The following is a 16,268-nucleotide window of genomic DNA, read 5'->3' on the forward strand; positions in this document are numbered from 1 at the left end:
TTTTTAAATTGAAATGTACAAAAATAAAAACACAATAATGTGAGGCAAATCTGTGCTGTAATTTAATTATTTAATACTCAGTATAGACAAGTACTAAAACTTAAGTAATCATACTTGTACTCAGTCAGAAAAAGTGGTATCCATGCATCCCTATATTAGATGATTACCAAATTAATAGCCAGATAATTTGATCACTTAATCTTTTTAAATTCAACATCTGTGACTCCTCAGAGTCTTACATGTAAATACTTTCTAGGTTTTTTTTTCATTCATATAACAAAGACACCAGAAAAACTGCTTTGTGGTTAAAACAAGATTGAGAAGAATTGATGAGAATGTCGTGAGTTTTTAAAATGTTTTACTGGTTTTTACAATTTTATGGACCAAAATAATTAATCAAATAATTCATTCAATATGAAATTAAGTGATGTTGTGGGGGACAATTACTACACACAGGGGTTGTATGGTGTGAATCACAGTGTGCATAAAGCCCTAAAGACCTTTACAGTCAAGAGTTCAATGTTTAAATTATCAATCATCTTCCTCTGTAACAAACAGCCGAGCAGAAAAAAAGGAGCAGAGACCATTGACTCCTGTAACAGCTTATATTACATGACTGTTTTTCCACTTCAAACCATGACTTTAAAAGGATTATGGCACTGGATACACAAGCTTTTAAGATCTTTGCCTTTTAAAGTCAAAGATAAGAGGTAACAACAGGCTGGAGGATTAACCATTAATCCACTTCTCAGGGTAAAATCCCACATTTCTATAATTCCTTGCCAACTTACTCTGAACTCAAAATATGACAAGTATGTTTCCCTGAGATGCATGATTAGTTGGTATAAGGACTGCTTTATATATACAATATACAAATTCAAATTAAAATAGTCTCTTAATACTGACCCTTCTCAATCCCCATTTCTCTACCTAGTGCATCCTTTAGACAAACATTCCTGATGGGTGATTCACTAATCAGTTTGTTCAGAGAAATCTGATTCCTTCTCTTCTTTCATCACATATTTCCCATCCTCTTAACTCCCCAAGCTCTCACCGCTAATCCTCTCTGTTCAGAGTCGAGAGAGTTATGTTCCAGGTGCAGGAGGCTGAGACCACCTGAGTGCAGAAGACACAGAAACAGAGGAAACGTAACGTGAAGGAGAGGAAACTCAAAAGGGAGACATTTATTTATGGACCGTGCCATTGTTACCTGGGGGCCAGGTGGTATCGTCCTCTGCCTCTGCGGTGTGACTGACCTATGTACTGTCTGGGAGAACCGCTCGTGTACTGTGGATTTCCACTGTAGGAGTTTGGGTGAAAGTGAGGGTTGAAATGTTGGCCTCCTCCTCGTCCTCTCTCCCACAGTCTCTCTCTGCTTCCATATTCACTCTGGTCTCTTCTTTCCTCCTCCTGCTTCCTCCATCCACCTCCCGTCATCTCTCCTGTCCCTCTCTGGTGCTCACCACCACCTGAAGGCCAACCTGAACATGGGAATCCGGTTTATTGCCACAGGGACTTCGTATAAATATAGATATACAAGTATAAATAAAGACTAAAAATGCAATTATTTACAATCGAAAAATATGAATATAAGTAAAAACAGAGGTCAGAACTCAGAAAATGTTCCTGGTTTTCTTGGACTAAATCCTCCGATTTCAAATGTGAAACAATGTCACGTCTTTGATCACAGGTAATTCTTTAATTGTTTCATTTCTCCTGATGAAATAGTGCGTTGTTGTCGTCAGATACATATTTCCAGTAACTACCACAGCCTTGGACTGGACTTGAACTGAGTGATAAGTCACATTTTACAACTATTTATACTTGAGTTCCAACTTTTCAATATAACAATATCCCTGTGCATGCGCCCACGCAATCACGCACTCAGTCACGACTTTGCTTTAAAGTTTGTCCACAATTATTTGAAGGCTACCCACGGAGCAAAAAAAAAACAAAAAAACACATGAAAACAAAACAAAGAAGAAAAAAACAAAACAAGAGAACACACATTCCATATCACAGGAAAAAAAACAACACAACCATGAATCCTAACAAAAGCTGCCGGAGCCAAATGCAGAATATTTAAGCGAACAATAACATCCCATGAAGCCAAATGGCTATGGATCTCCTCATCAACTGTCAACAAACAGCAGCTTTTTAGTTTTCTGTCATGAATTAAATAAATGTGATTAACTTCATGTATAAGTAAAACGCTGGCTTTCTGAAACGCTTCCAACAAACGTATAACTTCAGGAACTCTCGACAGATGTGGCAGATTTCAATCCAGTTAAGAAGTGCTGAAAATAAAACATCAGGTTAGACTTAGGCTTTTACCAAAAAAAAGGAGCTGTGGGCTTGTTAGGCTAAATCAGGTCACCCCCCCCCCCCCATCCTACCATCAATCAAAGGCCGTACACAAGTGAACAGTCTGGCACGTGGAAAAGTCTCTCTGATTTAGATTTAGAGTAAAACCAGAGGAGGGAGACAGTTTGGAGAGAAATCTCAGACTGAGGTAAGTAGAAGTAATTTCTGCATTAGATGATTCAAATGTGGGTTGTTAAAAATGAATATGATCAGAGGGCAGAGTGGAGGAGAGATTACAAGAACACCGCTGCTCTTATTCAGAGTCAAATATGGTCCAAAGTGAGTGTGAGTGGATCTGAAAATAAGGATTGTTTTCATTTAGTTTTTTTTTGCACTTTTAAACTGGACAGAAACGAGAGAGCAGCTTTAGTGGCTACACTGCTGGAGTGTAATTGTGAGGGCAGGCAGGCAGAGAAGGTATTTGCTGAGGAGACTAAACATCAGGCCTGATTCCAAACAAAAACCAAACCGGGCCCTCAACGATACCACATAGCGCCACCACTACTCTCACGCACACACATACTCTCTCTTCATCTCTGTCTCTCCGACATACACACACAATATCCCCACAGTTCTGTGGTAATGATTGGTGTCTGTGTCTGGCAGAAATGAAACACTGAGGTATAAAGAGTGTAGCCTTCCATCTATAAAACCAGAAACATCCTTGTGAGACCCAACATGGGTTGACTTGGGCAAGAGGCAGACACTTTGGCGCAAACCCGGAGACTCTGCATCGACATGGCACGGAGCAAATCGGTTGCAAAAGGTTTACAAGTCGGCGGGTTGAAGAGGAACAACAGGATTGAATTTCACAGGCTGCTGCTGAGCTGCATCTTCTACAACTGGGGAGCTGAATTTGGCTTTCGGCCTGTAGTGTACACTACTGTGGAAAGCAACATTTGGAAAGTATGCACAAATCAGTTGGAAGCGTGTCAGAAGAGCAAGGAAAAATAACAGCGATAAAAGAGCAAGAGCAGCAGTATGAGAGTAAAGAAAGAGGGGTGATTACAAAAAAAAAAGAATGAAGAGGGAAACAGGGGGAATGAGTGAGGGGACCGGGGAGCAGAGGGAGGGGGAGAGAAGAAAGAAGCCTGTAATCAGTTCGTCTTGTTGTGTGTCTTAAAATAGAGCTCTCCCAGCCTATAAACAGAAACCTGCTATTACTAGTGCACTGACAAAGCAAGTCTCGGACCCAGAGCGTGCACACGCACAGCGTGGTATGCACGGAGGCCGCAGCACACATGGAGCTGGTTACAGCACAGCCCTCTGGGTAATGTGGTTCTTTGAGGGGCAGCAAAGGACTACAACCACAGATCAACTGTCAGATTATAAAGTTCCTTCACTGATGAGCTGCACGGGCATTTTCATCAGGTTTTCATATTTGGAGCTCAGATCAGAGAAGACTCTTTGTGTCTGTGTACACAGTGGACAATGATTAGAAACAAACACTAGCTCTAAAACAAACAAACTCAACCACTGGAGCACGAAGAGTAATACAGACAACATCATTTCTCTTTTTATAACATGCCTTTTGGCATTTTCTGTGTTGGAGAGTCAACGGGCAGGAGAAAGACGATCTGATATGCAAACAAATGTACCATTGTCAGATTTGCACAAAGTGGTTTTATGATAAGCATCTACACCACTGGGCCACCAGCGTCCCCCGAAAACACTAACATTTCGTAATTCAGATCAAAATGTTTGTCTGAAGACCAAAAAAGTGTATTTCCAAAGAGTCCTGGCAGCATAACTACAGCACACAGAAAGCAATCACAAACACAGGGGATGTTGAGTAAAGAACAAGAACAGAGAAGACATGAGAGCGGATTAATAACCTTTAAAACACAGGACATATCAACAAAATATAAAGGTTATTGGTGAGATGAACTGAACATTTCAGGTTTTAAATTAAATGTGGAACAATTTGAAAACATGAACGACTTTGAGAGGTTGATTGATTCAGGTTTTTCTTTGGCCGTTGTCGACCTTTAGGAATCAATGCAGCCTATGTCCATAATAAGAGGCTAATTTGTTTTGGCCAATATAATTTTCTTTTTTTCCCCCTACCTCTGGTAAAATTAAACAGTTTAATAATTACAAATGATACAAAAAATTGCTTAACTTAAACATTTATGATCCATCTGTCCAACCTGCGTTTTGTGTCTGCACTGCAGTGCACTTCCTCGTCTTAAATAAAAAATAATACATAAACTTAATATTAAAAACAGGTGTCTGAAGCAGTTGGAAGGTGGTATACATGTACAAAAGATGCTCACCTGCGCGTCTCGCTCTGTATCCAGGTGTTGCCGTGGTTCTATGACTTGGTGCTGGTGCGTTGTTGGTTCTTGGTTTGGACTGCAGGACTCTGCCTCTCTTCCTACAGGTTTCTATAAGTTTCTCTCTCAGGTGGAGAAACAAGGACAGGCGCGAGGACTGGAGGGAAAGGAAAAACAATAGAACACTACAGATTACACATACAGTATTAAATTATATTAATTAACATAAATATATATGTATGTATACATATATACATATATATATATATATATATATATATATGTATATATATATATATATATATATGGATTCTCTGCTCAGAACAGTCTCAACCACACAGACACACCCAGCATTCTTAGTGAGGTCACTTGGAGACATAACCAACAAACAAAATGCCTAAACTTAAGCCAAACAGCCCTAACCCTAGCCCAGCCATAACACTAAAACCAGGTCTTAATCCACAAAAAAACACTTTCACTCAAACACTTTTCATTTGTGAGGACCAGCCTAAATGTCCTCACTTTCCCAAAAATGTATTTCAAATGTAATTCAATTGTCTTTTGTCTTCGTCGAATATTGTTTCATTCATATTTGTTGTGATTTTGTGTTCTCTGCCCGACTAGGCATAACACCTTAAGATATTTATTAGGGTTCAATTTGACTTAAAATGTTAAAATTACTATTATCATTATTAATATTAATAAAAATATCCTACAGTTTAAGTTTTGTGGACCTCATGAAGATATACATTCAAGTATAAACACACGGACACACACACAGACAGTCATGTCTCTCTGGTTGTGAGGACTCATCTTCTTACCTTAACCTCAACCCAAACCCTTATCTTAGCCTTACCCAGAAATAAATCTCTATCAGTATCACCTGCAGGTGTTTGAATTCATCTTTTCCTAAACTACTTCTAACCCTAAAACCAGTTCTTCACCCTCCTCCTATAGTCTTACTTACATGGACCAGTTAAAATGTCTTCACAACAACGGCTTTGAACCAATAATGATGCTCATAAGTACAGAAAGACATGCACGCACACATATTCCATTATTTGTTTTCCTGTCTTCACTCACATCACTGTCCAGCAGCACGGTTTTCTCTGCTCCACTATGAGCCAGCATGTATTTGGAGTGGAACAGCTGTCCATCAAAGCTGTGCCAAGGCATCAGGGCGGCGTTGGGCAACGGGCAGCCACTGGCACAGTTAGCACCCAGCAGATGGCTCAGTCCTCGGACGTAGAGAGATCCCAGCTGCACTGCCCGACTGGAGAGGAAAGGCAGCTGGAAGTGAAAATAAAGGAAACATTATTTTGGGTGGTCGGTCGTGCATCTTTATCACAAGGCTGGCTACTTTGGTGAATCTTCAAACTTGTACTTTCAATATACAAAGAGACTTTTCTGAACCACAAACAGGTCTCGGCCCACTTTATTAAATTAAAATTGTGTTAATTTGACAGAAAAGTCTTTAGCTTGATTAGATACTGTGTTGATAAATTTTGTCCTTTATTTACTGTCAAATCAAGTCCATGCTGTGTGTATTCTGCAAACTGTCTATAATGTACATTCTACATTCTATTTAACTCATTTTTAAATGTCTAAGTGTTAATATATTGTACATTTTTTGGTAATGCATGTTTATTATTTATTATATTTATCTTTACTGTCTGCCCACTGTAGGACAAATAAATAAAAAGTCTTATCTTATCTTAATCCCTGAGACTGAGGATCTGTCCAGACCTGGTATTAACACCATGCTCCTGTTATAAACACACAATGTTGGTGCACAATTTTATATTGCTGTGGATCATTCAATTCTTTTGTTGGTTAACAATTAAGATCATAAAAGCCAGTAAAAGAAGACAATGGTGCAAGACAATAAAGGGCAGAGAAGATGATTGGGAAGTAAAGAGACGGATGGCTACGATAACAGCAGGCAGATGTTCTCTGTGTGTGTGTGTGTGTTTTCTGCTCTCACCTGTCCTCTGGCACCTAGCACTGATAACAAGGATTACCTGGACACACACACACACACACAGACACACACACAGTAAGGCCTGCCTGCCACCTGCTTCCAGTCAAACACAGCTTCACCTTCAGAAAACAATGAACCCCTCGACAGACACACAAAAGCCTGGAGGAAGAACACAACCACAGAGCGAGAGAGAGCGAGAGAGACGGAGACACAAGACATCAAGTGTAACACAAAGAGATAAAGATCAGGAAAAGGTGTAAGAGAGTGAAAACTAGAGGAACATGAGAACTCACAAAGACAAAGACAGAACAGTGAGTGTGTGCACGTGTGTGTGTGTGTGTGTGTGTGTGTCTGTCCATCCAGGCATTCAGAGTCTGCAAACGTGTGAGTGTGAATAGCTCCATGTGGTGAACGTCAGCCAGGACAGAGAGGCAACTGTTACCCGCACTCTCTCTCTCTCTCTCTCAGTCAGTACCTTTCTATACACAGTTAAGTCAGGCTACGGTTGTAGCTAGGCTTCGCCATTCAATTTGACTTCTGTGACTGTCCCATTATACAAGCACGAAGAGTGAGTGTGTGGCTCCCAGGCTGCTTCTTGGACATGGCAGAGCCCTCAGTGATGTCAGTGTTGAAAATGTGTAACTTCAAAAAAACCCTGCACTATCTCTTTAAGCGAGCATGATGCACACTCAGTTAAACCATAAACATTTTGTCACCAACATCAGTGTGTGTATGTGTTTAGGTAATCCATACAATAGTCACCCAGTTAACCCTCGTCCTGCAGCTCTGAGCTTCTCCCAGACAGCATAATCAAATCAACGCCAGCCCTAATTATTGTGTAGCACACAGACAAGCAGCAAAAATACAAATTACTAGGCATAAGTATGGTAATTAAGCTGTAAAAATAAATGGAGCTACAACAAGGCAGCAAACGGCACAGCTGTTTTCCCAGAGACTGGTAAAGCACAGCTGACTGTGATGCTGGTGTCACAGAGTGCAATGTTCCCGTTGGACGTAAGCTCTTGTCTCTGGCTGGAGTGTGTCCACCTCCACTACACTAGGTGGCGACACGCCCCCTTTCAGCTTGCTAGTATTAGGCGGTTCCTGGTTTATTTTGTTAGTTTTTAGCATATCCGGGTCTTCCGACCATCCATGAACTTTAAAGTATTAAATTCTTTAAGCTGACAGAGCACACAATCAGTCTCCTTATCAGCCTGAATTTGTGCTCGTCCGACTGAAATTTGACTAAATCAAATTTCTCAGACTCATATATGTATTTTTTATATTTATTTTAAAAGTTGTGATGTTATTCCAACTAGTACAATAATTATTTTTTTTCTAATGTCATGTAAATGAACAGTGACTGAAGTCTCGAAGACAGGTTTGTTGCTCTGTCTGAAAAGAGCCATACATTTATGATAATAATAATTATGTCCAAAATGCTATTTAGGTGATGCTCTCATTATTGGCAAAATCAATTGTTTCCAATTGTTGTTTTTTTTTTTTTTTTTAAATAAATAACTTTTACGCTTCAAAATGTGCATGTGAAAAGAAATCCCATTTTATTTTAAACTTTTACAAAGGTAAAGGTGAAAATCTAAATGATTTATAGTTTCTCTCTCCTTAATCTAATAATACTGTGAGTCATCTGTTTTAATTAGAGACTTGTTAAGCACATTTTAATCTGGTCCTACAAACAGTTTCAATACTGCACAACTATTACAGGTTTTGTTAGTTGTTGTTTGTATTTGTTTAAACTGTATTTTCTTCTCATTTCTTTTTCACTTTCCATAACTGGAAAAAAAATCTTTCTACCCTGTGTTTGTTTACTGTGAAACTTGTTTGCTGTACAGCGAACATTGTCGTCCACCAACAGGAAACAACACAGCACAAATTGAGACATAAAATCATGACATTGAGAGGGTTGTTGGTAGTTGTTCTTTTAACTGACCTTGATCTGCTGAAGCTCCTGAGAAGATTTCATGCTCAGACAGATACACTGACTCAGGTAAGCATCCACATCCTCTTGAGACACCGACTGCATCTGATAACACACATATAGAGCAGAATATATATATGTATAATATGGTTTACAAACTAAATAACATTCCAGTGTGTGTTCTTACGTGGGTTCCGTTTGTTTTGTCTGCTCTCGGTGCAGCAATTCAACAGAGAAAGACACAATGCTGAATACAGAAACGAGGCTGCCCAGTTGTGTGTTCAAAACAAACAAGCCCTGAAGCCATTCAATCAGACGAGTGACGAGGGAATGTGAATGCAGCAGTAATCAGATGACAACAGCTACTGTTGTCTGTCTCATCTTTGATTGTCTACATGCAGCTGCTCCGACTCGTCACTTGTCCATTTTAACTTTGACTGTCCTCTGTCTGTACTGAAATCTCTGCCGGTACTAAAGTCTGTCCGTGCCTGATACGGCTGCCAATAAAAAGACTGAAAACTGAACCTGTATTTCTATCTTTTATAGAAAAGGATGAGAAGGAAGGAAATAGTATGTGAGAAACAACTTCTTAAAGGTGAAACTGTCTTAAAAACATACAGAGGTCTAAACACCCAACGTGGTTCAACTTTACTGCTCATCTGTTTGTCTATAACTCAGTGCTTTTCCTATATTTGTAGGTTCAAATACAAACAGTTCATCCATGAGGGTTTCTTTTAGTAACTGCAACATTAAGTAAATTTTTCAAGACTGCTGTAGCAATCACTACTCAGTGAAAGTAGATTTTAGATACTGTCTACATTTTCTTTAAAAGGCACAGTGTGCAAGAATCAATGAACTCTAATAATGAGACTCCAGATTGTAACAACAGAGGACTTCTTCTTACAAAGGGATGTTGTTGTTCTTCATTTGAATAGTAAGCTTCTATGTCTAGACACAAAAAAATGCACGCTCTGGACGGTTTGTCTATTGAGGCTGCTGCAGAAGTAAGGTGGCGCAGCATGGCAGCCTCTGTAAAGCAAGGCCCTTGCCTATGGTTCATATAAAAGGCTTATTTTTAAGGGTACGAAAAACCAAGTAGCTATTTTGAGGTTAGAAAAAGTTGCATCGTGTTGCTTTGAAATACTATTTAAAATTATTTCTTCAACGAAGAAAAAGTGTTTGTTTGGTAATCACTCTTGATTGAATTCATGACCAGTTTACAATTAGTTACCCACATGACAGATTAGTCCATAATAATCTTTGTTTATCTTCTGGAAAATGCTATAAGACCCTTCATCCAGGTAATCTCATCCTCTGATCTGTTGTGACCTCAGCTCCATCAGTTGACGTCAATAAAAAAAACGTGTAAACATCACAAACCTCTGCTCCTTTCACATACTTCACAAAATCAAAGCAGACCAACAGGCTTACAAAGAGCATGTATGTTTGTAGTTTAAAATTTACAACCAAAATAAAAAACAGAAAAGATGTGAAGCAAATTAAATCTCTTTTTAAATATTCTAAGCCCGTTATCAGAGCTCTTGTTGACATTAAACTAAAAAGACCAGTGTCTGTGGTTTAACTGGGCACTCAGGGTGATAATGGCTGACATCAAGCCATGACAATACAACACAACACAGACGTCAACAAGTCATGTTTGACTTCACATCACAAGTTCACAAAAGAACCAAATAACTGTTTGTAATCCATTTCAATAGCTGACGTGTGTGTGTAATTCTCACTAAACGCAATAGGTCTTTTATTCTGTTTACATAAAATCACCAGGTGTCGCTTTTTAACGCATTTACCCACATTATCTTGGCTGAAAGGTCTAAAACAAACTGAAGTCTATGGTGAACAACAGTTTCATTCAACAGCTTCACTTGTTCACTGAGCCAAACATGCAGCCCTGCAAAAAATAATTTTCTATTGAAATTTATTTTAAAAAGAGTAATTTGTTTGTAAAACACAAATATTGCCTACAAAATGTATTAGATATGACAATATGATGAGATCAAGTCCAGTGGTGAAATCACTGGGCCTTATGTACAAATCTATCCCTCAGGGTTTTGGCTGGATTGAAAGTGTTTTCTTTTCCAGTGATTTCATTTAAAATACCATTTAACATTACCCCAAGAATACGGAAGAAAGAGATGACATTACCTGCAGGACTATGAAACTGACCAAACACAACGCAGCCAGGAGAGAGTCTTCAATGGTGCCGTACAACTCAGACAACTCCTGGCAGTCAAAAATGGTCAAGAAGGATTTCAGGCGAAGGGCAGAAACATTAGGATCAGTGCCTAACCACAACAAATCAAGACTGGGATGACCACCTACAAATGAAAAAGACAAAAAAACAAATCGACAGCAAAAGCTCTGTGAGCGTGGTTGGTTTTAGATGCCATGATGAAAGCAGATTTTTAACGACTTCAAATTCCATTTTACTGACCTCATTCAACATTACAATGCTGATAGTTTGAGTCTTGAGCATAGACAGTAAGGTAAGGAGTTGAAGAATTCAACCACTAGTTTCAGATCTTCTTCAATAGAGCATGATTTTAACTTTATAAATTATGTTTCTCATTTAGAAGAAAATAAATGATAAACCATGGCACATATGTGGAGACAGGGCACCGGTGTATTTGACGGCTGCTATTGTCCAATAGGAACCTGGTTGCAGGTGACGTCTGTGAATATCCAGGCACAAAACCTCAACGTGGTGAAGGCTAATCTTGCGACTTCAAAATTCACCAGTTGTCACTTTGTCCACAAACCTCTACTAACACACCTCAGCAGTGGTCAGCTCGAGTAGGTATGTCTGCAACCCAAGGACATCGTGGACCCTAATTTTAGTATCAATGGAAATACAGATATAGCAGAAAGACCCCGCAAATCTCTGTGAACATGGAATACGAAGAGTATGGTCCCAAGATGTCGCATGCCCAGTGGCAGCCTATTGAAGCAGCTGTCACTGAATTTTAAGACTTTTCTCCTCTAACTCAGTCTTTCTCCTGGAAAACATTTTTTCTTACATTATCAACTTTTCTTACTAGTGTGCTTTTTTTCTCTTTAACCTGTGTACCATGGACACCAAGTACATCATGCTTACAGTGGCTCTTTTGCTGTGTTTTATTATCTTGATATTTAATATGTTTCTATATTCCATGTTCTCTTAACTCATCTTGTCTTACAAAAAGTACCAACTCATAATGTTAAGGACACAAGCAAAATATTTCTATATCCTCCCTAAATCAAATCTGCTGTTCTTCCATGGGTAATGGTCCAACCCTAGTTCAGTAATCGTGGAGCTTATAGACAAACAGAAACTCAAACATAACCTCCTTGGTAGAGTTGAATGATTCATTTTGTTGCTTTGTATAACAAGCATTGTAAAGTGTTAAAATTCAGCAGAGCTCATTTTCTGTCTTGTCCCTATTTTGGGAAAACAGAGAGAAAAGACAGTAAGAAATTTCCGGGTGCCATACATGGAGGGTTGACTTGAACAGGGTGGACCATGTCCGGTTCCGTCAGAGGGTTTCCAGGGTAGACAAACCATTCTCTAATCACTGGAGAGTCAACTGTGCTGCCTAAAACACAAAAAACAACGAGTAACAAAACACACCACTGATAAGCATGTGTTTACAATGTCTGTTTGTCTTTGAGTATATTCATGTCATCCCTGCAGTAAGTTCACCGTCTTACCATGGTGACCAAGCAGCAGTCCGTAAATGTGCTGTCTACAGGGTTTGTAGACGAGAGCCTGAGGAAGCAGTTCAGTGTCCTCTTCATCCTCCAAAGTGTTGCTACATTGAATGACTCCAGCACACAACACATGGTAAACCATAAAACCCTCCGTCGTTACATGCTTCTCTGTGCATGCCTGGGGAAAACCACACGACAGACAAAATATATATGCGATCTTGCATCTGGTACCCTCGGATCTTAGGAGACTTCTAAATTACAAATACTGCACATGTTCTGTATGTAATACATACCTTTAATATCTCCGGACTAACATATTTCTCAAAGGCAGAGGCAGAGGGATGTAAAGGGATGTCACATCGCTGAAATGCTTCTTGACCGGGTAGGATGTAGAAGGAGATCCCCCTCTTCAGCAGCTCTCTTTGAGGAGCAGATAGATTCATGGACTGGAGAATTTGCCCAGGCTCTTCCTCGTCTCTGCCCCACAAAGAGCTTACAAGCTTGGATACAGCCAGGACCATCTGACCACGAGGAGTGTGGTGTGGAGCAAGATCGTGTTTCCTGGGAAACAATGAAGCAAAGATGTCATGTGACTGAAACTTAATCAGGTTGGCTTATTGTCAAACATCTAAATAAGATGAAGTTATGAAGTTGAAATACATTTTCTAAAGAGGGACACAATCTGGACAGGTTGCCAGGGCCAGCAACAGAGGCAAACGCTTATTCATGCTCACATTCAGACTTATAGTCAGTTTATAGTGCCCTCATCACCAAAGCACAAGTTTTTGAACCGTGAAAGGAAGCCAGAGTACCCAAATGGAACCTAGAACATGGAAACTCCACATAACTGGTATTCAAACTGGTGTCCACTGGGTGTCCAGTGGTATTTATATCAATTAGAACAAAAATCGAATATGACATAAACGCCTAGGCACCTGTATGTTGCCACAGCATCGTTTCGAATGTGCTGCATCTGCCCCTCTGACACCACATCATTGCCTAGGAGACAAGCCAGCAGAGGTAACTGAGCAGTAGTTAGTCCGATGGCTCGACAGAACCTCTGTCTGTCATACAAGACAGTGGTGAGGCTGTTTATTTGCAGCTTTTCCACTGATAAGTAAGGGACACTGAAAAAAGAAAACAAAAAACATGTTACAATTAATCAGTTCTAGTAATTCACATAATCATGGCATATCACACACACTTGTCATGCTGCCATACTGTGTGTTGCGTAAATATCAGAGATGAGCCGTATTGGTATTCAACAACCAACATGCAACTTGACATGGCATTCCAACAAAATGCAATTACATCAAAGTTTGACAAACCTGTCATATATGATGAAGTCCGAGTCCTGTCCCAGGATGCCCATGCTGCTATGCTGACGAGCGTAGTTGGCAATTTCATAGTCAGCTTCCTTCACTGAGCAAAACACTTCCTGACCCAGTGACCTGCAAAGAATAATAATAAAATCAGTATATTATCCTCAACCTGTAACTATAGATGTTTGTATAAATGCTGACCTCAGAGCAAAGCATGTGAACGTTGCCAGAGCAGAGGGAAGGGAGAAGAGATTTTTACCCGGCTGCTCCCCATGTGTCTTAATATAATTAAATATTTTAGAAATTTCTCCATTTACTCTGCGTCTCCTCTTCACCTACAGACAGGAGAGGATGATAGTATTCAAAAGAGCATACATTAATTTAATGGAATAGATTGCTGTACATGTATAAAAAAAATGACCAACAATTAGTAAAAAAAATTCTTTCTTTCCTCACCCACTCTTGTCTCTTTTGCTCCTCCACCACTCCATCAAAGAAGAAGACCAATCTGATGCCAGCAGAGTCAAATGCTCCCACCCAGCTCTTCAGGACATCCATGTATTCCCTCCACTGCCCCCCACACACCCAGTTCTTACACGAGTACCAGTGACACAGACAGGCCATACCATCCACAACAAGTGTGGGGTCTAGGAGAGAAAACACAATGTATTAGTTGAACATCCAGCATGTAAACTGTCAGTAATCATGATATGTCTGATTTGCAAAGGTACCAACATCTTCAAAACATTTACCCCAGTGCAGCCAGTACAGCTTACTGGGACTGTGAGCCTTTTCAGTATATTTCTATGTATATTAAGTTTGAGACCATCCAAATTTGTATTGACTGTATCAGAATGGTTTGGTGTAACACTGCAAATATCTCCAGTTGTTTTTAAATGTGGTTTTAGCTGAGTTTCTGAGACAAGAAAGGGACACAGTGCACGAGGTGATGGTTTGAAAACGTTTAGACTTTTACAATCAAATCACAAATACTTGCACAGAGCAAATGAACCTGGACCCTTTGCCATCATTGTACCTGAGCTGTTGGCTGTGGCTGAGCCTCTGGCAACATGTTGAGCTGCCATCTCTCTCAGGTTCACAGTCACACAGACCTCAGGACAGCAAGTGTACATAAACCCCTGAAGACCTTTCACACCCATGTCTGCAGACAGAGAAGAGAAACCCAAGCACATACTGAGAAAAAGAGGGTCTGACTCTTTCACTGGAATCATTTTAATAACATGAAATCATAATCGGGTTTATTGCCAGGTAAAGTTCACACAATACTAGGAATTTGCTCTGGTCAGTGGTGCACATATATAGAGAGAGAGACAGATAAATAATATAAGGAAAATAAAGTAGAAGTCAGTGCAACATGAGACCCAGTGCAAACTCTCATAAAGCAGGAGACAATTATGATAGAATACATCCGTTCCAACCACAAACAAAGCTAAATCTTACCTCAGCTCAGTGCAAATGATAACAGTTAGCTTCACTGCTCACTGGGAATGAGTATGTAAACAGTTAGCTTCAGTGCTCACTGAGAATGGACCAGAATGCTAAGAGTTAGCGTAGTTTCCTGCCGATAAACTCATCGTTTCAGGCGCACCGACGTGCCCGAACTTTACAAACCAAACCGCCTTATATCAAATCCTGCTCAAAGTTTACTTTGAAATAAAGACAAGAGCAGCATTTGTAAAGTGCTAAGCTAACTCGGAAGAGTTACTGAAATAGCTTCCTGGTCTGCGTGTGACGTCATCACGTTGCTAAACAAGCACACGTGCTCGGCGCATGGACTCAAACAAGTGTGTTTGGCGAGCGGTTTCAAAGTTTAATTGTTAGGCAGGATGTTTTTTTAAAGATATCTGCAACGTAATTCTTACTTAGACAAAACTATAGTTTAAGACATCGTCAAAATGACGTCACAGATATCCGTAATTGAGTTTTTTACGTGAGACTGACGTCATGTTTGCCATTCATGTATATGGGGTATACAGTGTATGGGGTTTGTCATTGTCAATTGAGATTCAGATGCAGGTATTGTAGATGTGTCTAATTCCAGTTATAGATAGGCTATCTATAACGTCATTATGACTAGTCATAATTCAAGTTCATGATATCTTTATTTGATTATCCTAAATTGAAGATATCTACACTGTCCTATTTAGATATCTTAAATTAAGTTTCAGATATTCAGAATGAAGTTGTAAATATCTTGAACTTGAATTGTGACCAGTCCTAATGGCTTGTAGCTATCTATAATGACCCCATACACATGAATGGCAAAAATTAAACTGAAAAATAAACAAATAAATAAATAGCATGTGTGTAGTTAAGGAGGAAATGTCCCTTCAGTTGAACAGGCCCCCACAAAATACACCACAATACACCCTTGATATAAAAGTTAAAGTTACGAAAGGAAAATGTGCAATAAATAATAATAATATCTGGCAATTGTTTAAAGAAAACTTTATCCAAGTCTGTTTTTGACTTTTTCACTGAGGCTTTTATGCTGCTCACAGATCGACAGACATTTAGTGACAAAAACATTACAGAAGTTATAACAGTAATAGTTAACATATAGCCCCTTTCAAATAAAAAGTACTTTGACAAGCAGTACTATGTGAAGTACAAATAGTACTAAGCAGTTTTATTAAAACATTATATAACAAATATGAAAT

At 39.4% G+C, this 16,268-nt stretch overlaps 1 protein-coding gene across 3 annotated transcripts; it reads right to left on the minus strand.

Annotated features, from left to right (window-relative positions):
• Positions 1-56: 56 nt before the first annotated feature.
• On the minus strand, positions 57-15,335 carry fam120b (family with sequence similarity 120 member B). Of its 3 annotated transcripts, none has more exons than XM_058628688.1 (15): positions 15,049-15,335; positions 14,624-14,749; positions 14,044-14,234; positions 13,789-13,922; positions 13,594-13,716; positions 13,201-13,392; positions 12,559-12,826; positions 12,266-12,443; positions 12,049-12,150; positions 10,724-10,896; positions 8,573-8,665; positions 5,724-5,930; positions 4,641-4,797; positions 1,257-1,481; positions 57-1,116 (listed from the first exon to the last, which is right to left on the minus strand). In XM_058628688.1, the coding sequence occupies exons 2-15, from the start codon at positions 14,745-14,747 to the stop codon at positions 1,016-1,018; spliced, it is 2,268 nt and encodes a 755-aa protein (XP_058484671.1). In that variant the 5' UTR covers positions 14,748-14,749; positions 15,049-15,335; the 3' UTR covers positions 57-1,015. The 3 variants fall into 3 exon arrangements, with proteins under 3 accessions (XP_058484671.1, XP_058484672.1, XP_058484673.1); XM_058628689.1 differs by having other exon boundaries at positions 1,211-1,481; XM_058628690.1 differs by lacking the exons at positions 57-1,116; positions 1,257-1,481 and adding an exon at positions 1,596-2,297.
• Positions 15,336-16,268: the final 933 nt, after the last annotated feature.

This window comes from Solea solea, chromosome 5, assembly GCF_958295425.1.
Source record: "Solea solea chromosome 5, fSolSol10.1, whole genome shotgun sequence".
Classification (NCBI taxonomy): domain Eukaryota; kingdom Metazoa; phylum Chordata; class Actinopteri; order Pleuronectiformes; family Soleidae; genus Solea; species Solea solea.